Source organism: Drosophila eugracilis, unplaced genomic scaffold (assembly GCF_018153835.1).
Source record: "Drosophila eugracilis isolate 14026-0451.02 unplaced genomic scaffold, ASM1815383v1 contig_1765, whole genome shotgun sequence".
Classification (NCBI taxonomy): Eukaryota; Metazoa; Arthropoda; class Insecta; order Diptera; family Drosophilidae; genus Drosophila; species Drosophila eugracilis.
The window spans coordinates 6306468-6327203 of record NW_024572605.1 but is presented as its reverse complement, the minus strand read 5'-3'; the positions used below and the strand labels follow the sequence as shown (position 1 = coordinate 6327203).

Here is a 20736-nt window from a genome sequence, read left to right as displayed (position 1 = left end):
TATATTTTATGAATAGTATATTTCATTACAGCTTTATGGACAAATACAAACTGCTACGTCTACTATAACGCCTATATAATTGCTCATTTCTGCTACGAATAAATATTTATTTTGAATGTTTCGATTCTAACGTGGGCTCTGAAGACTTTCTTAGCTCCCATCCAAAGGTTCTAGTTATAGTTTTTAGGATAACATTTCCTCCATTTTCCACATCTAATTGTTGACTCGCTTTAGCAAAGCGAAATAGCTATACGAACAGTTTACAATCTGAAAGAAAGAAAAAAATAAGTTAAAACCATAAATTAATAATTTTCCGCTGCCCTACAGAAGCAAAGGCCTCCAAACTGAAAATAAATGTAGGATTAAAGGTGCGCAGAAGCATTGGGGAATTGAAGCGCTGCATCATGAGCAGAATAATCCGGCGATTCGATTTGTTCCATTCCGTCCACTCGGAGCTATAGATACCATGACCTAGTTTGGAACTCTGAACGGTCACCTCGTTGGAGGCATAGCAAATGATGAAGATTTGCCAGAGCATAACCAGTTGATAGATGCAAACCTTAGCCATAAAGATGGCATCTCCATTGGCAATGGACATGGTGGACATGTCGTACAGATTGGAAATCAGCACCAGTACGGAGCACACAAGTTGCACGGATCCTGGAACCTTAATAAATAACTCAACCAGATTCTTGAACTGCACAATGTTATTGTAGTAGGCGGCACATTCACGCAGTTCCCTGGCAATCCTCTCATTATCCTGGGGATCAATCACAGGTCCCAACTTTTCCAATCTTAGGACCAATATGTGGAGCTGCACCTTCAGGAAACATAGCAATGAAAAAGCCATAGAATCATAGGTTATATTCAAGAAACATGTTGGCATCAAGCTAATCGCGTGGAATATGTAATGTAACCAATAGCAGATCCTTCCCTCTATTTCGCACACCTCGTACATTGTCAGTGGAAGCTCCTCATAGTTGCCGAAACAGGGAATCAGAAGCATCATGAAAGCCGTAATAAAAGACATAAGTCCATAGAAGTTTCTCATATGAACAACCGTCACGTTTGTCGATGCCAAAATCTGTCTTTCCTGTTCAGTTTTAACTGAGAACTCCGTTGACAACATCATATCCACCAGCCCAGCTAGTTTCCGGCTCTTCAACTTCAGATACAATAGCTTGGTCATGCAGGATATTTCCGTGGCAAACATAAAGAACACTTTCAGGATCTCTCGCACTTGGGAAATGTTGTCTAGCAGCTTCAAGGCAAAAAGCAGTAACATGATGAACAAGATAACCAGGATGAAGCCAAATCGCATGGATTGAAAGCGTCGCTGATGGTCCGTGGCCCAAGTGGGAAGCTTCCAAACTCCCAGGATCTCAAAGTACCACACCTGGTACTTGTAGAAGTCCTCTGTTACCATCTGATGCTGAGACATGTCAACGATTTTCACTTTTCCTTGTAAGACCTCTTAAGGAAAGCCTTTTATAGGCCACAAGCCTGAAGGCCTAATGAGGCTCATTATGAAAATTGGCTACAGTGCAGAAAATGTATAAGCTTTGAATATAACCCACCGAGCTAAAAAGCATTAGATCGAACCCCAGACTGGGATTTAGGGTCCTTATCCTAAGAGTTGAGTGGAGACGCTGCAAGAAGAGGAGGACAATCCGAAGGTTTGATCTATTCCAGTCCACCCAAGAGGTCTTGTATAGCTCATGGGGAAGATCCAAGCTGCGTTGAGTTACCTCGCTGTTGGGTGAAAGGGTTATCTATCTTAAATAGATCTTAGATATAGCTTTACCCACCCGGCATAGTAGCACAAGATGAAAATCTGACTCAGCATGCACGACTGGTAAGTTATATATTTAAAAAGACCCAACTTCTCGTCGGACAACTAAATAAGTAATATAATTAATTATAAAAATTAACCTAGATACTACCGACTATCAGATACAGATACTCACCAGAGCTATGGCATAAAAATTGGCAGTCAGAACCAAAACAGAACAAAAGATCTGCACTGAAATGGGATTGCACAAAAGGCGCTCCACGGTTTTAGTCAATTCCACGATGGTCATGTGATAACGAATGTTTTCCTTAAGTTGATGTTCCACGGAGCTATCATCATTGTTTAAGCGGCCCATCTTGTCCAGCCGCACCACCAGAATATCCAACTGACATTCAATGAAAATAAATAGTGAGGAGCAGAGGGAATCAAAGCCGATATTGGTGAAACAAGACACACTCAAAGCCAGACACTGATAGCAGTAAAGAAACCAGTAACCAGGTGAACCAGAAGTATCTTCAAATGGATTATATGTGCCAAGTGGAAGTTGAGACCAATCCAAGACGAATTGAGGGATAAGAATCATGGACAAGGCGGCCAGCGAGAGAGCCCCATAGAAATCCCGCAGCTTCTTACTCCTTTCACAGGCCTCTGTAAAAATCAACTCTTCTTCGACACCTCTTGGCTGGAAATCTTCATCATCCAATCTCTTGAAGAGCTTCTCCAACTCCACATTATTGGCCTTAACACTTAGCAGCTTGGTAGTATGTCCTGCACTGGTGGCCAGGACAAAGATTGCCCTAACAACCTCGGACATATACGAAAGGTTAGCCACCACGTGAATTACCAGTAGAAGGTCAAAAAACAGCACCCAGAAGCCCATCACATGGACATAGTTGACCTGGTGAATGATTCTCCATCGGCGTTCCGTCTGTGGCCACAGCGAGAAGAGATTCAAAATGGCCTTCTGGCCTTGGTAAAATATTTCCGCTCCTTTGCTCATTTTTCTTTGGAATTTTCTTTAAAGTTAAGATTAATTGGTTTTGTATAGTGTTTATATGGATTCTTAGAAGTATTTAAAAAGTCGTTAGCAAGTTCTAATAGTGGCCTAATCGTCCTGGTGTGGTCATCACTAAGCTAAGTTTAATGGGCTTCAGGTAATTGATTTATTAGGAAGAGAAAAACTTGATTTATTAAGACTTAAACTTCCAAAGAGAAGTACTTGCATCCATAGGATTATTAGATTTTCCTTAATTTAAATCTAAGAAAACGTTTAAAATTGGAAAATATTTGTAATCATTTATTAAAAAATGTTTTTTTCTCAGTGCATGTCCTTAGTCCTTAGGATTTTCAGCTTATGTGCGTCTGTTAAATAAAAATACTAAATTATTCACCCGACGATTATTACGCAGGATAATTTGGCATAGTCCTTCGATGAAATATGAATGGAATGTTTCCTTTATTAGAATGGGAACTGGCTGGGATCGCAACAGAAGGTAAAACCATCATCAGGGCTATTCGGCAGACCAAAAGGGCAATTAACTTGATGGCAAATATCCAGGCATTGTGGCCTCTCACGCCGGAAGGTATTATTATAGGTAACGAAGACGTAAAGCCCATTACCACTAGCATCCCGCACTACTTTGTAGGTCCACTCGGGCACTGGTATCTTGGAGCCGGCGAGGAAAGCTGACTGTGAAAAGCCTCTGGCATCTGGTAATGCCAGGATGCCAATACCACCGGTCTTGATGCGAAAATAACTCGACTGAGGGATCTGACTGCGCACCCACCTTTCGATTTTCTCCCAGTTTCCATCGTTTATGGACTTGAATTGCGGCACCACATTGAGATACCGGAAGGTACTACCCATTTGGTCCACAAAAAGGAAGTCAGCCGATGCCACCATATGTCCTCGATTTATAACCAGGTCGTTGGGACTTCGCAAGTAGGATTGGTCATCACCATAAATGCATTTGAAGGCAAAGTATATATTGGACTTCATATAGGCGGCAGCTTCCTGGGGACTGAACATCTCATCGGTCACAAAGTCCACGAACGGACGCTTGGGAACTATATGGATTGGGATATAAGGAAGGTATAACCGGAAAATTTCAATATCCACTCACAAAATGTCTTGAAGTAGACATCACTCTGCGAGTACACAACCCTTCCTTGTCCAACATCAAAGCAGGTTCGATATAGCTCCAGATTCTTCCCATCTATCGTATAACCTATGGAATACAGGGTACCCGAACATTCGCCATCCCGGATTCGCGTGGCCATCGGTTGCATTGGATTGCCACACATCATGGGCAGCGGAACTGAAAACTGTCCATTGTCCTGACACAGAGTTTCCACCATATCCGAGGGATTACAGTACATCAGGAGAGTAACACCTGATGGAACAGTTTCCTTGCGCTGCAGTTGCAGAGATCCGCTGGGATCGCGGTAGGTGAAGATGCGATTCGATTGCTCTACCATGTACTGGGCTATGGGGCAATCGCCTTGAACTTTCCAGACTACAAAGGTAACATGAAGTTGCAAATCCATTTGAATTTCTTATCTGGTTTTAACTCACTTAAAGTGCATATCGAAAATAGGAATATCAGAGAAAGGATATGAAATCCATTCATTGGATCGGCAACTTTAATTACTTTCAAATTTTGAAAATATTCCAAATGGAGGCACAAACTGAATGAAATTTTTAATCTTTCTAAATTTCCGGGGAATCCCAGAAGCAAAATTGATTACTATCGATACATCTTAGTAGGCTAGTAATAACATTCATAGAACCTGATTTAGATTTTTAATTAATACACAGGTTGAGGTTTTTTTTTTTGACAGTCCACTTGTGGATAACACTTTATTGCTTCTATCACATACAAAAGTTGTTGTTTGGTTGCTAGTTGAACTCTGCTTCGAAACAATTGCTCAATTCTTGTATTTGTGGTACTGTACTTCAAGATAATAATAATAATAATAATAATAATAATAATAATAATCGTTAATGTAATTTTATGTTCCTTTTTTTTGTGTTTTTTTCTTTCTACTTCAAATAATTGATATTGGTAGGGTTCTTCTTCTACAGACAAATATATAATCGTTATATAAGTGCATAAGCATAGGCCATAGAAATAAAAGAAATTAAAAGTAGACAAAATAAACGAATCGAAATGCAATCGCATCGGAGAATTAAATGTGCATATGTTGTCGTATATCGTAGATGGTAAAAAATACATGTTAAAATAAAACAAAACTTAATGTGAAAAACGAAATCTTAAATATTTTGCACTAATTCTTTAACAAAGTTTTTGAGGTTGGGAGGGGGGTTTTAGGGTAAAAAGGTTTTCGGGTTGCTTGCTTTTTTTTTTAACTTGTTTCAAAATTGCTGCGCGAAATCTCATACAAATTGAAGCTTATATAGAAAACGATATCGATGTGCCATCGAACTGTGTGTAAATGCTATAAACTATACTTTTTTTTTCTTTTTGCTCGGGTGGTGTCTACTACAGTGATTAGCTAGCCAAAAGATCGCTTAGTTGTTGTCCTGCTTGTTGATCAGCTTAAGGATAACCTTGCCGGCCTGCACTTCCAGGGCATAGAGACTGCCGTCCTTGATCTCATTGTTAAGCACTTCGTCGGTGACGGTCACAAGAATACCCGACGGTCCCGAGATGTAAACGCAGCTCTTGTTGGCATCATTGAAAATATTAGAGCCACTGCCTGAGTACTTAGAGTGCATGCCCCAATTGTTAAACAGGGCAGCAGCAGCAGCCACTCCTCCGGCTCCATTCTCCTGGGCACTGGCCTTGGCCATGAACTCATAGAAGCCCGGCATCTTGAACAGCTTCTGTTGCAGCTCCTTGGCCGTGTTCGACAGCAAGTAGATGGCATTGTAGCTGCAGCCATCCAAGCTGGCATACAAGGTGAGTCTGGGTGCAATGGTTCTGTAAGAAGACAGAAGTTTAGAAAAGATTTTAAAATTTCAGAAATTTTCAAACACTCACTTGGCGCGCAAAATGTTGAACATGCGAATGCCATCGGCCAGGCCGCAGATCTGAATCAAATCCTCCTTGGACATGCTATAAATAAATAACAAAATGTAAATAAATCACATGCAAATATGAAATAAGTGAGCGTGATAAAAATAGCTTTGGTTTAAATATAAACATTCCATATATTCCCCTTTAGACCATACCTAGAAACCAGTCAAGTTCCTGATGAGTTAGCCAAGATATCTTATCGAATTAGTTAAGTTTAATGACCCTGATTAATTGGTTGTGGAATCTTGTTATTCTATAGTTTTTATTCCTTTAGTTAGCTTTTATATCTCACTATCAAAAATACCCCAACAGAAGTTATCTGATTAAAATATTATATTAAATTTTCCAGAAATCTTGAAATGATAATCAGAAAATCTGAAGTACTTTTAGTCTGCCTGGTTTCTGTTGACACTTTGTCTGGAAATGATATCAAATACTCAATCCTTATATAAGTGTTTTGCTATGTAACTGTTATCAAACGAAGTATATCAAACAATATTGATCAATAAACTTTTTCGATTAGACAACAGATTTGTTAGCATACGAATTTCAGCCAAATTTGAGGCAATGAAATGGGTCACCAGGAAGTAGATTGGGAAGCTTGTTGAAGTTAGATTACCAACTTGATGTTTTTATGGGTTACTCATTGGCTTATCTATGTTATCTTTTAAATTTTTTATGGAAACTTTAGAATATATATATAGTACTACATCACATACCGCATAATATCCGCTCCCGAGAAGTGCGCAAATGTTGATAGATAGGTCGTGAGGCGATTATTGGTCAGCCACTGCGTCACTTGCGAGGGCGTCGATTCCGGCATTATGTTTTGGTTCTGATAAGGACAATAAAGTTTCAATTTAGTTAGTTTTTAAGTTTTAATAGGCATTAGATCAATGACTCCTACATAATCATCCATTTCAGCGGGCACATGCTGTGGGGAGACCATATTGGTGGCATCCATCAGCTTGAGGGTGGGCGAGTTGGTAGAAGTCACCGAGTTGATGGCTATGGGACTGCTGCTGGTAGCCGGCGATGTTGCACTTGGGGCAAACGGAAGCATTCCATCGTACTTGGGTATGTGGACAGGCGAATTTGGCCAGAGTTTCATACTATAAAAGGATAAAGATACGAAAGATAAAGAAAGGATTAATATAGGTTAGCTATAAGACGTTTCCTGCAGATCCTACAAATCCAATAAATCACGTTCTGTTTCTGATGTTGGCAGGAGCGACGATCCTTCAGATGCAAGCGCATGTTCACGAATGCCCTGAACTCCATCGTAGAATTCGCAATTCGAATTTCCCATAGCCCCCCGCGCTGTCCGAATAATCTGGTTTCCTCTTCGGGTTAACCACTATGCCTTGTTTACAAGCTAACCGATACGGACTGTTGCGGCTGATTGGCCAGATAAACCCGTTTGGAATCTATTTTATATGGCTGCTTTTCTATTGAAACAATTTTCCAGACTTTCGTCTTTCGCCTCTCAATCTACACAATAATTTCCGGTTTTTTGAATGGATAATGCCTGAGCATAGGATGGGTTAGCGGCTTTTCAGCGCGCTGATCGATATAATCGATCTTAACAAAACGAGACCTTATACAATATATCTCCATATCATTTGCCATTATTATTATCTATAGTGCTCGGCCTGCAAAACAAACAAAATCATTGAGCAGAAACGAAAACCGAAAACCGGTTAAAAGCAACTTTAAACTAAAAATAGCTTGGAGCAGCCACAGAAATAACAAAGCCAAACGGCACAGAATGCTCTTAGCTGATCTCTTAGCATCCAATGATCCTTCAATGTCTCTCTCCTCAGATCTCTCTATATAACTCTTTCTCTCGTTTCTCCCGATCTCTCAGTTTAGCTCTCTCTGAGTATATATCTTTATAGCCGCTCTCAATTCAATTGATCTTTATGATTTGCTGGTGATCATGCAAAATGACAAACAAAATGATTTCCTCTGGCACTCGTTATGGGAAATTTCCATTGGAAAGTGCGGTCCATACTTGTAGGCCAATGACTTAGCACACATTGTATTTGCTTGTGGCAAAATATTATAATTGCTTTTTCATCTTGTACTTAATGTAATTTCTGGTTCTAAGCAAAACACAAAGTTGTTGATACCACAAAATTGTTTGTTTATATTTTAGGAAAACAAATAAACTTTATGTTTAAGATCTTTATGTTCCCGTTCGGACCCCGAAGAAGACTTTACTTTTAGAAGAGAAGATAGAAAAATGCGAACCTCAACTATTTTCAAGGTGGAACCTTCTTTCTGCAATCTTTCTTATTCTTAACTTTTTGAATGAAATCTACTGTCTTTTAGACTTTTTGCCTTATCCTGATTGACTCTATAAAACATGTAATCATATTTAATTCCTTAAATATTCCTGATAATTGATTAAATAATATAAATTTAAACTCAATCACCTTCTCCCACCTAAACATAACAACTAGACCTATACCACCCCACCCCACCTTAGGGCTGATAAGAAACCGGTATCTACATACGTGATTCGTAATTTGCACTTGATCTTAACTGGATGTTATGTAAATGGCTGGAACTGCAGTCGCTTGGTTCGTAAAACGAAAAGCTCGGCCCGTAGCTGTCACATAAATAAGAATTGCGGAAAATTTTTGCGGGCTCAATTGAAAGATTGCGGCATTGCGCAGCGAAATAAATTGTTTGCTTAATTCGGTATCAGAAACTATGCCAGCTGAAGATGTTCTCTCTCCCCAACTATATATCTATATATTTCCATTTTGTGGAGATTTTGTTGGAGATGTGGAATACTCACTATTCTGGACTGTAGCAGCCTGTAGTGGTGGCAGGCATCACCAGATCTAGGGATATATCATTCATGATGGTGCACTCGTAGCTGGGCTGGAACTTATCCTGCTCCGATTGTGGACGCTTTTGAATCTTCTCACGATCTTGCTTATGTTTCCGGTCAGCGCCCTTTAGCTTGAAGACCTGTAAAAAGAGAGATTTAATATAGGTTATTTGAGTTTTAAGGAGGAAAAATGTATTTCATTATGACAAAACGAGAAGAAATGGAAAAATATCTTAAATCTGTAACAACCACACTCACCTTGATCTGGCAGGCAGCTGCATGCACCGCCTGTTTGCCACTGTTGCCACCATTTGTGTTGCGTTCTGGAGATGCTGGAGCAGTTGAGACACTGTTTGAACTGCCGTTGCTATTACCACTGGCTCCACCACCACCACTGTTGTTGTTGTTGCTACCGCTCGAGCCGCTGGTATTGGTACTGTTTGTGTTTTCTATATAGGTTTCAATCTGCAGTCGGAAGGGTACACCCTTCTCGCCGCCGTGTTTCTTTGGGGTAAATTCGGTTGAAATGCAGTTGACTTTGATGTAGACGCCGACCTCCTTAAGCGGGTCCCAAAAGATCTCGACGGTGTTCAGTGAGCCGGAGCTTAGTGGCTGTGACACGTGGCAGAGGCCATACGAAAGCGGTACGTCCACCTCAATGATGCGTTCGCCAGGGCGAGATTGCTGCCATTGCTGCATCTGCTCACGCTCCATGAACTGCAGACGGCGCTCATGGAAACAGATCTTGATCACGCTCTGCAAGAGAAGATAGGAGGAAGAGGCGGGGTTTTCAATAGTGGCAAAAAGAAGTGACTTCACTCGGAAAGTTTTTTCGCACACGCGGATTTCACATGGTTTGAGGCTCGCTTCCTAGTCGCATCTCTCCAGTCGTACGGCTTAATTGGGGCTTATTAAAATCAATTGAGTCCCCCCCAGATACACACATGACTCGCTGACCAAGACGCTCACTCGACAGTCGAATAATTCATAGCATCATCACATGACCATCTGAATCAATTGGATACAGCGGGCAGGGACTTTGGACTCACCTTCAGTATCTTATCCCTGTAGAGGGACAGGTCGCCGATCTTCTTTAGCTTGATTTCATAGCTCTGACCCTGGTTGAGGTACGTCAAGGTCTCCTCGTTGTTCTTGGTGGCAATAGAAGTGGCGGCAGCCAAAATGTACTGAAATCTGTAAGAGATGGGGTTTTAATAAATAGATTTTTTAAGATATTTAAGTATCTTTAAGATACTTACTTATGATCCTCGCCATGGGCAGCTCCATTGGGCGAAACAATCTCGATCTTAGTTGGATCCAAAACGCTAAGTTGCTGCTGTGGTTTGCCCTTCTCGTTTAGCTCATACTCTGTGTTGGCCAATGGTGAACCCTGTGGTGAACCACATCCGCAGATGAGTCCGGAGTTAACATCATGCTTGCTAGCTGAACCCGAATCCTGGCCAGCAGTTGCCTGTGCCGGGGAGTTCTGAACGTCATCCAACTTGGCAATTGCCACGGATGGTGAGCCAGCGGCATTGTCCAGGGAAATCTTTTGACCGGGCTTGATCTGCTCCGTCTGCGGTTCCTGCTTTAGGGTGGACAAAGTGGGCGAGAACGACAGAAAGTTCTCACTGGGTTTAGGGTGGTAGGGTAAAAGTGAATTAGTTTTGATGTAACTTAATTAGGAATCTAGGGGTTAAACTTACTTGTTCAAGTAGGAGTTGCTGTTGAATTCGGCATTCAGATCGAAGCCAATATCATCGCTCCAGCTGCTGCGACCTGTAAAAATACGACATAACTTTATATATTAAACCATATCTGGCACGTTATTGATTTCTTTTAGATTTGAACTGTTATCACAAGCGACGCTCTTAAGAATCATTGACGACCTTAAACTATTGACGTCAAACTTGTGTCTTGGCCAAAATAAATTCTCTGAAGAATTTATAGCATGCGACAAATGTAAGGCCAGTACATATATATATAATAATAAATTGATAAACACGTAACCATAATTTTATACAAACATCAGCTAAAGCTATTTTAAAAATGGGTCACACCATTAATATGCAATAATGTCTAATTATGGAAGTCAGTTTTTATTTTGAAATGTGCTGAGAACATTTTTAGGATTATTACTTTGGAAAATTTGTAGGCTGTAAAAGTGTCACTCAATTCATTCTGTTAAAGGCATAATTTTTGGTTTTAATTACTAACATATGTATCTAAATTAAGAGCTTCTGAAGTAAGTAGCCCAAAAATAAACACTTATCTAAGTAACAAGACTTAAAAATCAGATTTTTCCATGCAGTTGGTCTAGCGATAAGGAGGCTTACGCTTAAATTATGTTTTTATGACTTGGATTTATTAAACAAATTCGTAGAATTTCTAGTATTAACTAAGTAGAAAAAGTAATTCTCCCAAGTAAAGCCTAAAAAACATTTCCCACAAAAAAAGAATTTACTTTAATGAACAAACGCTTGTATAGTCTCGTTAATTGATTTAATCTAAATTCAGATAGAAATTGTGCCTGTATGTGGCTGCCACAAACATCAGAGATCTCGATCACAATTGATTCAAAGTTATCCAAGACCGAATGACGCACATCGAAAGGCCGCTGTTGATCGGCCATTTGAAATTCGCGATAGTGTCACCCAGGCAATTGTTTGATTAAAAGTATCTGTAAATGTGGACATATAGGATGTACTATATAGTTCCCTTAACAAATGGCTAGGGGAAATGGCTTCAATATCAGCTTATAGCCTTGGCTTACATAAAAAACCGACTGTGTGGGAAAAAGCAAAGGTCATTAGAATGATCTAAGATTTGTGTTGGCCCTATAATCGTGGAGTTCTAAAAACTAACCAACTAGCATTTAATTCTTATCTCCCCCACAAGCGAGTGCCGCCTTTCGGTTGATAAGCCATCAGAGAGAGAGAGAGAGGGAGGGAGAGATTGGTGTCCAAATTATATGGCCAGGTCCCCCACACACGAGTTTGTCTCTACCCAAATCTGTTTTTGTTCCGAAGTGTATCAGTGAGCCAGTCACTCGTTTCGGGGTAATTAGACCAGGGACCCTGCGTGATTTCTTTTTGATTTTGATTTTGATTTTGGAGCTATCTCGAGGGCATATCTATAAGGTTCACAAAGGGTTTCTCGGTTAGGGGCTTGTTCGGGCCATTGGAAAAGTACTGAGAGAAGATTTTATTTCTTTTAGTGGCATTCTATTATTAAAGCTCTATTGATTAACACAACCCGAAGTGCTAAGTTAATTACGGTTTTATGGTGAGTTTTAACCCAACACCAGGCGCTGTTAATTTCATTACGGCCACCAAAAAAAAAAACTTCAAAAATTAAAAAGATCCAGCATGTTAATCAGTTTATGAAACTATTTAAAGATTAGATTGGATTTTAGAGTGCAACTCCACCTGCGTTTAGTTTGCTCAAACACCTCAAGCTTAACCCTTTGACAAAGTCAACCTTTAATTGTGATCTCACGTATAAATCGTATATATCTCCGATGTCTGATGGATACAGAGTAATTAGCGATTGTATTCCTTTGTTTATACGCCACTTAGCACCGAACAATGGAGAGACTCACGTTTGTCTTACGGGCTTAGGTTTGGGAATTGAATTAGTCGTTAGATTGGATACATCTGTCTAGGCATTGCAATATATCATATCTACATATCATACAAATACTAAGATCAAGATAATCAAAGAGGCGCAACTGAGGAAACGGGTTTCTCAATTACGCCGGCTTCTAATGTGCCATCTCGGAATGGGAACGGGTTTACGACTTGTTTCCAGATTCCAATTGCAATCTCAGGAAGAAATATCAACTTGGTTCGAGACTTTTTTTCATTCTTGCTTCTGGCTTTCATTGATTGCGGTTCACCCTACATTTTATGCAAATCACCGAGCTAATTCAGTGAACATCATAATGACACTTTTTTTTCGTATAATTTTATCTTTCTTTCTGGTATCAAATTAATACTTTCGTTTAAATTGAAATCATCTTTTGAATGGGAGTGTGACACTTTTTGTTTTGATTTGACAAATTGATAAGCCAGTCATGAAAGTATTTTTGGTTTTCGGAATAATGGATGAACCTGTTCTAAAATGCGGTTCCCAAGCTTCTGGGCTTTACTTGAGACTTTAAGAGACTTTCTTAGCTTGATACAAAAATATTAAGCAAGAATTTTATATACCGAAGTTAAGGCCTTACTTAAGTTATTTAGTGATAAGACTGAAGTTTTGTTAGCTGACTTATTATGAAGCTTAGTCACTTTTGGGGAATTCCGATTAAGATTCATTCCAGAATTTGGAAATGTAAAGTTTGGTCCCCCTCTTAAGCACCAAAGCAGCGTTAAATATTCTTATGACGACTTATTCTATGTACTAATGACTCTAAATATATAACTTAAGCTCCTACTGATCTAATTTTACTATCCTACTAAAGAGTTTATGTCTTAATTAGACACCCCACCAAATGCAAAGATTTAAAATGGTTAATTTGAGACTTAATGTTAAAGTTAATATATAGTTATTCTCACCCGAGGGCTTCTCGCGCTTATGCTTGTCCTTCTCTTGATGGGCCACTTTGGTGGGCAGCTCACTGCTCTGGGATCCTGTTGGTGAATTCTCACTTTGGACAATATCCAAAGAGTCCCAATCCATTCGTCTTTTGCGTGAGCCGCCGTTCAGGTAAATGGTTTGCACGTCGATAATCTGCGGTCCCGGCGAGTCCTTCGACTGGGCGTCTACGACAATGGTAATGTGTTCGATTAGCGAGCTGCTCTCTACGATTTTAACAGATGTCATAGGTGAGTTTGTCATTGGTGGCGATGAGTTAAGTAAGTGAGCCGACTGTTCTGGATGAAACTGTTTGCAATGGCCTTACCTGTCCACGATTCCTCAGAGTTTGGCGGCGAGTCAACAAAGTTGATCACTTGCTCATAATCCGAACCAATATGCTGGTGATGATAGCCGCTGATGAAGTGGCGGTTTTGGATCTGAAAAACCAAAACGTAGAGGGATTTTAGTTTGGAAAACTTTGAAATTCAAAGCCGTAATCAATTATAGAACCGAATCGGAATCAGAAAAACAGTAACAAAGCGTGTCTAGCCGCCAACGAGGCTATGCCCTCTCAGCATTATCTCTATAAAGTCCAGCTGGAATACTATATATGTAGGTCCGAACCTTGCTGATAAGGTGGCTAACAATCTCCCCGCAGCTCCCTCTTTCTCTCTGTTTTGAGAGAGAGAGAGAGAGAGAGTGGGTAAAACCGCGCATCGATTCTTGTTTACTTGCCAATGAGGAGGACTTGGACTGGGCTTGATTCCATCATGTTTTGCCTCCGAAAGATAACTTCAATGTGTGTAAACAAAAACGAAAAACGGTTCAGCTTGAAGAGCTGGGCAAAGAAGACCTAGAACATGAGGCTATATTTAAACAAACATCCAAAAATAAATGAAAAAAAAAAAACCAAAAACAGAAACCAATATCGACTGACTGTTGTCGTAACATTTGCAACTATTTTCATTAAGCGCTGTTCTGTTGTTTTCCCTCTATCTGTCTGCCACAACTTTGTTATATGATACACATCGTCATATAGTATAATTAGCAATTGAACTATATATTTATATTTGCCCCAAGGCAAACAGATTTAGCTGGCGAATAATGAAAAGTTTTCTATATTGTTAAGAACCTAAAGTACTAGGCTTTTTGATTGGAGAAACAAACTAACGTTGCTTTGGAAAACAGTTGTATCAACATTTAAAGCTATAATTAGACTGAAAACTCTAGACTTTTTAGTTTACTTAATGTTCTTAGTAAAATATGGAAAAATACCTAACAATGGGAGTAAGATTAAAAAGTTTTTTAATAATATCTGATAGATCCTAACTTATAACAAGTTGCATATAAATCATGACAGACCTAGTACTATCTCCGACCTATTTAAATCAGGGAAATTCCTACCCCGATAAACTTTAAACTCACCTGATTTAGGTTTTCACTTACACTGTTATTAGTGTTGTTGCTCTGATTGTTGCTGCTGTTGTTGATATTGTTATTATTACTATTATTATTATTATTATTATTCTGGTATTGGCTGCGATTTAAAGTGTTGTTGAATTCCATTTGGTCGAGTTCGTTGAAAAGGTTCAAATCGAACTTTGATGAAAAGATGCGATGTTGTTGTTGAATTTGTTCCGATTGTTGCTGTTGTTGTTGATTATTTTGTTGTGGGTGTTGGCTCAAAAGTTGTTGTTGTTGTTGATGATGAGAATATTGTGGATCAAAGATGCTTTGTAAATCCAAGAGACCGGAGTTTTGGGATAGAAACGAAAGCGCCATTCGGTACGTGAGTTAACGGCGTTTATAATCGCGTTCTATATACTCTTTAGTACTTTATTATATAGTAAATAATTCTCTTGATTTATTGGATTGTGATTTAATGTCACACCAAAACAAAAAAGGATTACGAAACACCGCTTCCGACCGGAGTCCTTTCGCCAGCAATTTGAAGTCAAGTTTGTTTTTTTTTTGATGCAACGCGAAATGCAAACAAAAGTGATTGATTGATGGTAATAATAATATTCGAAGTAGAAACTGTTTATGGACCGACCGACACTAAAGGCTTACTTGCTTAGGCTAACATTTTGGCTTAGCTTGTTGAAAATGCTCATATGACACACTTACTAAATCGTTCGATCGCCGCACAGCACTTGGATATACGAGAGATGCTTTTTAACAATATGCACTTGACGTGAGTTCTACTAACAACCAAATAATATCTCTAGTTTATTCATATATATATATATATATTTAATATACATAGGGTTTAAAAACATGTATAACTTGCGTTTATTTTTTGTAACTTTTTTGTATTTTTTTGTTTTTTTTTTTTGCTAACTTGGCTCACAATTGAGTGGAATTGGAATTTGTTGCTTTTGTGCGTTTAGTGTTCTTAAGGGCCTTTTTTTGGAAGGGTTTCGGGATTGGCCGGGTCGGGGCAAATTAAAACAATACGAAAAACGAATTGTATAGTTTCTTGATACCGGTAGTCTCGCGCTGACGATGGCTTCGAAGTAGGGTATTTTCGATTTTTAACAGCATTTTGGTCCGGAGATACATATAGCTCGATTGCGACTGATATTCATTTGACATGCGCTGCAGTCGTATTTCAGATTTCTCCATTTATTGCTGAATCGGTTAGCCCGTTGTTGCAAATTTAAATGTTTCTTGGATTGCTTGGTCCTACGTTACAGGTTTCACTCGGTCCGGTGAAACTTGCCTGACTATGCGATTCTTGTCTCCTTTTTTGTCTCTGGTTGTTTGGACCACTGTCAGATGGCGACGGACATTATATAGCAGTTGTTTACGCTGGAATCGAATATGTATATATTTCACTGATAACAGGCTTATGTGTTGCTTTCCACGGAGTTTTAGTTCTCGTTTCTTGCTTGTTTCGATTTGGATTTGGTTGTGGTGTTTGTTTAGTCACTGTCAGATATGCGACATTCCAATTAGCAGTTAAATCAGTGGACACTTTTGGGGCTTCGCTTCCAAAATTTCAGATTTTCAATGCTGGTTATGTAAGTTAAGGTTTTGCGTTGTTGTTTTGTATTAATTTTGTTTTAGACACTGTCAGAAGGTTGACATTATTTTGCAGTTAATGAAATTTTTCCAGATTGATAACGATCTTGAAACTTTTTTTGCGATTTAACGACGGTGGTTAACCAACGGTTTTAGGCACAACTACTCGGTTTGCTTGACGATTTAGCTCTGACTTTGCGACGTTACTGTGAAGTTGATTCGCTGGATTTGATTTTCGCTCTTTTTCTAGTATTTGTGTTATCGCGTATTAATACGTTTGTGTTGGGGTGTTATATATCAAGCGGGCGAGATGCCAGTTTCTTGCTTTGGATCGTCACTTTTTTTTTTTTGCATATGCCAGTATATATTTTTATTGGGGGCCTAATTTTTGAGGCGATTGCGAACTGGTTTTTACTTTTTGTTCGTGTTTAATTATTCACAAAAATAATGTCGAATTAGGGAGTTTTTCGCAGTGTTTTGTTTCACACGATTTAGCACTGTATTTACGATGAAACGGAACGTTTTTTGTTTTTTATCTGTGGATTGTGTTTTCGCGATAACGATAACGGTTTAACGGTGGGTGGTGATAACTTTTGGCTGCCAATTCAATGGGTTTTATATGTTTAAAGTTTTCGATTTGAATTTTTGTGTTTTCGATTTTACGATGGCCGGACTTGCTAATGTGCTAGAGGAGCACTTTTAGTCCGACGAAGCCAGGCTTCGAAAAGCCCAAAGAGACGAGCATTTTGTGCGGCAGAACCTTGGTCGAGCGGCAGCCAACGCGGACACGAGGTTAAAATATCAATGAGTTGTGTGAATTTTCGCCGTTAGCGGGAAACTACAGATACACCAGTTTCGGAATCAAAAAAGTACGTCGGCGAAAAGAAAAAATTATATTAAGAGATCGTTCCAATCAAGACGACGGCGCTGCCAACAAATACCAATGAAAGATCTCAGATCGCGAAGTACGACAATAACAACAAACGAGCACTTGCGATTATGGAGGCGGAACGCTGAACGGGAGCAACTACGCTCACAGACACACTTTTCGGAATTAAGCCGAAGCCGAAGATTCAGATGCTGTGGCTGTGCTTGTGCTTGTGCTGACCAAGCAGTAAATTGATGCGAATGCCGTTGCTGCGCTGCTTTTGTCCTCTGCCGTCTGGCTGCTATCACTCTAATTGATTGTGGCAACAACAATGTGGTTGTGTTTTGTATTTGTATTTATTGGAGTGCACACACATATATCCGCGCTCTCTCCTTCTGTCTATCTTTTTCTCTCTTTTAATTGAAAGGGCTCTGCTGCACTTGTTGCTTGATGCTCCGTTACTCTCAATTTGAGTCTCGTCTCAGCTGTTTTGCACGTTCTTTTTTGTTAGCCGCGTTTCGTGGTGAATGGCAAACAGTGGAATACACAATAACAAGTTAATTAATTCAAGTTATTGCTTTATTGTTGTGTTATGGAACTTTTTTCCTCAGTTTGTTTAGTTGGTTTTGTTGTTCCTGCAATTGATTACAATCTTTTGCTGTGTGTATCAATTTTTGTGGCTGCTGCTGGTGTTTTTTTTTTGTAGTTCGTTTTAAGGCTGCGCGCGTCGATGACGTATTTAAAATTTGGCACGCACACTCAAAGACGCAAAGACCATAGAGGAAAAAAGATTTCGGGGTCTCGCTAGTACGCGCTAATTAAGCTTTTCCGCTCGCGATAAAACACTAGAAAAAACCGTCAACGTGTTAATATTTTCAGCTTTTGCTTTTGCTTTTTTGCTGGTGAGATGCTGTTGCTTTTGTTGTTGCTGTTGGATTTGTTGCTCTTCCAGATTAGTTTACACTCCCGCATAAAATCGCCTGAACGTGTGTTTTAACGCCGATGGTACGAAAAATACTGATTTGGTGAGCGGACGTCACAAAGCTAATATTAAAACACACTAGCCCGTTGTAGCTCTCGGTCTCTCTCTCCTCCCCCGCTCTCTCTCTGTGGCGCTCTCTCCCTTTCTCGCTCGCACGGCTCCAAAAGAGCAACAACCCGTGGCGCTCTTTGGCCCACAAATACTAATGCATTATGGTTGCCACCAATGTAAGAGTATATATGTGTGTGGATATGGAATGCAATAAAAAAAAACAAAGGCAAGGCTAATTTCCCAAAGCACGCACTTTCCAGGCTAGTTTATATACATAGACATTTTTTCCAGTTTTTCTTTTAGATAAGAGGATTCTAGTTTTCCGGGATGCTGACTTGCATTTGTTGATCTCCAAAAATAAAAGGCAACAACGAGTCTTATTGGTATTTATCAACAAGAACAGCTGTTCCCTTTGATCGCTGCTCCGAAGAGAAGCTACTAAAGAGAGTAGTTGCCGAGCGCACCTGCTTTTTTGTGTAGGCGTCAAATGCTCTTCAGAGTGGCTCTGGACATATGGCGTCGATCCATGGCTAAGGTGGACCTACTAAATCATATTAATTAACGAATTCTTTACAGCTCTAGACCTACTAACAGTACTCTAATGCCAACTAATTGTTGTCCACCGATTTCATTCATCTCAATCTTCAAACGCCGTGCTAATTGTGTTCTTAATTGACCAAAGCCATGTGCTGAATTTGCCGAAATTTGGGAAATCGACGGGCCTCAGCTTTAATATCATGCCCTGTTGTAGTGCTTCCTTTTACATACATTTCAATTGAAGGCAAAGCGATATTAAATATTTCTCAATTGTTTTTAATTTGCCATCAATAACGGGGTCTTCAAGTGAAATTAATTTATTTTGCACAATGAAAGTCAAAGACGCAATTTGCTGCAAATAAATTGGCGCGCATGGAAACGCTTAACCGAATTGGTTGCACGTTTTTTGGAACCACAACTAAACCAGCATCTGTCGCTTAGGGTTTTTTGGAGACTCTAATTAGTGCTCTTAATTTTCACAAATTAGCAACATTTGGCTTAAAAATACTCTTTATGGCCATTGATTAAAACTGTCGGCGGCCATAAAGAAAAGTTAATCAAAAATTATAACGCGTAATAAGTAGTGAATGGAATTACAGGTCTCGAAATTAGCACAGAAATTAGATTAATTAGCATTTGAGCTAGTTCGGGGTTAGCATTTTAAATCGGGCGCTAAAAACGGAAACTTTAGTTTGGCAACGCTAACTTTTATCTAACATTTTAAGTCATCATTAATTCAAACAATTATGATTTTTACGAGTGACATTATTATTTATATCAAAATTCATATATTTTGTTCCATATATAGTGTTTTACATATTATTACAAGGCATTATATAACATAACATTTTAAATATTTTCTTGAAGTTTCTTTTACGTTAGGGGAACTCACATTATTTTTTTACCAATAAGTTTGGCTCTTTTAATTTTTATACTCCGGTCACACTAAAAAAGCTCATAAGGGCCAAAGTTTGTTTATCGTTGTCTTTCGGCACTTTAACCATAAAAATGAGCTCTATTAAAGTAAGTACTTATCTTAATGATCGGGAATCATGTCTCCATGTTAATGAGTAGATTGAATTTGCAGTTCAGATGCCCAAAGGCGATGAATCCTACGCCACAGCTCTATATTCGGCGCTGGATGGGGTGGGTCAAGTGGAAATCGACACACAAGAAGGCAGAGTGATTGTCCAGACCCAACGACCTTGGTCAGAGATACAAGATAAGATAGAAGCCACCGGAAGGAAGGCCGTGCTCTCAGGTTTCGGCGGACAGTCCGCCGTGGCCCTCATCAACACCACCGGCAGTGTTGTAGACAAAACACCTATCCAAGGAGTTGTCCGCTTTACCACTATCACGGCAAAGGAGCCCGGAGTGGTGGTGGATGGCGTAGTCGATGGACTAACACCTGGCCTACATGGATTTCATATTCACGAGAGCGGGGACACCTCTTCCGGCTGTTTGTCTGTGGGAGATCACTACAATCCCCGCCAGTCGCCACATGGAAGCCCCACAGCTGCAGCGGAGGAGCGCCATGCTGGGGATTTGGGCAACATTCGAGCTGATGAGAGTGGCAGGGCAACCTTTAGGTTTGTAGACCCAGTCCTGGAGGTCTGGGATATTATTGGAAGGGCTGTCGTTCTAACAGCCAATCCAGATGACCTGGGATGTGGTGGAAACAAACAGAGCCTGGTCGATGGCAACTCCGGGGAGAGGTAAGTTAATTATTATGTTTTTCTTATACAAAGTTCTATGAGTCTATCTTTTCTTGCAGGATTGCCTGTGGTATAATTGCCCGTTCGGCGGGCATCTTGGAGAACTTCAAGAGAATCTGCGCCTGCGATGGAGTCACCCTTTGGGATGAGCGAAACAAGCCGCTGGCTGGCAAGGAGCGCTCACAAAAGCTTTAGTTGTGTATTCCTTTGTTGACCATGTAAATAAACGTATTTTTTGTACAAGTAGTTTTTCTATCTAGCGACCGAAAGTCATTAGAAGAATTCAAAACCGTAGGGCTCCTTCGAA

At 39.8% G+C, this 20736-nt stretch overlaps 5 protein-coding genes across 9 annotated transcripts; 1 reads left to right on the top strand and 4 right to left on the bottom strand.

The window, feature by feature from the left end:
• Window positions 1–134: 134 nt before the first annotated feature.
• LOC108104765 (odorant receptor 46a) lies at window positions 135–2792 on the bottom strand. Of its 2 annotated transcripts, XM_017211000.1 has the most exons (3): window positions 1968–2792; window positions 1809–1897; window positions 1479–1752 (listed from the first exon to the last, which is right to left on the bottom strand). In XM_017211000.1, exons 1-3 carry the CDS (start codon window positions 2790–2792, stop codon window positions 1512–1514), a joined length of 1155 nt encoding a protein of 384 aa, XP_017066489.1. In that variant the 3' UTR covers window positions 1479–1511. The 2 variants fall into 2 exon arrangements, with proteins under 2 accessions (XP_017066488.1, XP_017066489.1); XM_017210999.1 differs by lacking the exons at window positions 1809–1897; window positions 1968–2792 and adding an exon at window positions 135–267 and having other exon boundaries at window positions 326–1493.
• A 275-nt stretch (window positions 2793–3067) lies between these two features.
• LOC108104756 lies at window positions 3068–4527 on the bottom strand (the record flags this gene model as incomplete). Its single annotated transcript, XM_017210991.1, has 3 exons — window positions 3068–3859; window positions 3916–4308; window positions 4368–4527. Coding segments are annotated over 3 exons (1161 nt in total), but the record flags the coding sequence as incomplete, so codon positions are not given.
• A 436-nt stretch (window positions 4528–4963) lies between these two features.
• LOC108104787 (homeobox protein 5) lies at window positions 4964–15038 on the bottom strand. 4 transcript variants are annotated; one of them, XM_017211046.2, is made up of 13 exons: window positions 14678–15038; window positions 13578–13689; window positions 13231–13476; window positions 10381–10453; window positions 9934–10305; window positions 9724–9868; window positions 8933–9430; window positions 8640–8814; window positions 7023–7149; window positions 6740–6944; window positions 6552–6667; window positions 5797–5871; window positions 4964–5736 (listed from the first exon to the last, which is right to left on the bottom strand). In XM_017211046.2, exons 1-13 carry the CDS (start codon window positions 15032–15034, stop codon window positions 5325–5327), a joined length of 2913 nt encoding a protein of 970 aa, XP_017066535.2. In that variant the 5' UTR covers window positions 15035–15038; the 3' UTR covers window positions 4964–5324. The 4 variants fall into 4 exon arrangements, with proteins under 4 accessions (XP_017066535.2, XP_017066532.2, XP_017066534.2 ...); XM_017211043.2 differs by lacking the exon at window positions 7023–7149 and having other exon boundaries at window positions 8639–8814; XM_017211045.2 differs by lacking the exon at window positions 7023–7149 and having other exon boundaries at window positions 8639–8814; window positions 13231–13437.
• A 656-nt stretch (window positions 15039–15694) lies between these two features.
• Window positions 15695–18163, bottom strand: LOC121530562. Its single transcript, XM_041819863.1, has one exon. The coding sequence runs from the start codon at window positions 15875–15877 to the stop codon at window positions 15698–15700; it is 180 nt and encodes a 59-aa protein (XP_041675797.1). The 5' UTR covers window positions 15878–18163; the 3' UTR covers window positions 15695–15697.
• A 1335-nt stretch (window positions 18164–19498) lies between these two features.
• On the top strand, window positions 19499–20669 carry LOC108104791 (copper chaperone for superoxide dismutase). The gene is made up of 3 exons (XM_017211053.2): window positions 19499–19737; window positions 19789–20429; window positions 20489–20669. The coding sequence occupies exons 1-3, from the start codon at window positions 19723–19725 to the stop codon at window positions 20622–20624; spliced, it is 792 nt and encodes a 263-aa protein (XP_017066542.1). The 5' UTR covers window positions 19499–19722; the 3' UTR covers window positions 20625–20669.
• The last annotated feature ends 67 nt before the right edge of the window (window positions 20670–20736 follow it).

Bases quoted from the DNA above. Each gene is read 5' to 3' on its own strand.
- LOC121530562 (XM_041819863.1), bottom strand. From the start codon at position 15,877: ATGGAGAAATCTGAAATACGACTGCAGCGCATGTCAAATGAATATCAG.
- LOC108104765 (XM_017210999.1), bottom strand. From the start codon at position 1,441: ATGTCTCAGCATCAGATGGTAACAGAGGACTTCTACAAGTACCAGGTG. The intron at 268-325 runs GTAGGGCAGCGG...TCTTTCTTTCAG, and splicing joins GTTTGGAGGCCTTTGCTTCT to ATTGTAAACTGTTCGTATAG.
- LOC108104791 (XM_017211053.2), top strand. The intron at 20,430-20,488 runs GTAAGTTAATTA...CTTTTCTTGCAG, and splicing joins GATGGCAACTCCGGGGAGAG to GATTGCCTGTGGTATAATTG.
- LOC108104787 (XM_017211046.2), bottom strand. From the start codon at position 15,034: ATGGCGCTTTCGTTTCTATCCCAAAACTCCGGTCTCTTGGATTTACAA. The intron at 10,454-13,230 runs GTGAGAATAACT...GTATTTTTACAG, and splicing joins TAAGCGCGAGAAGCCCTCGG to GTCGCAGCAGCTGGAGCGAT. The intron at 10,306-10,380 runs GTAAGTTTAACC...CCCTAAACCCAG, and splicing joins AGCAACTCCTACTTGAACAA to TGAGAACTTTCTGTCGTTCT.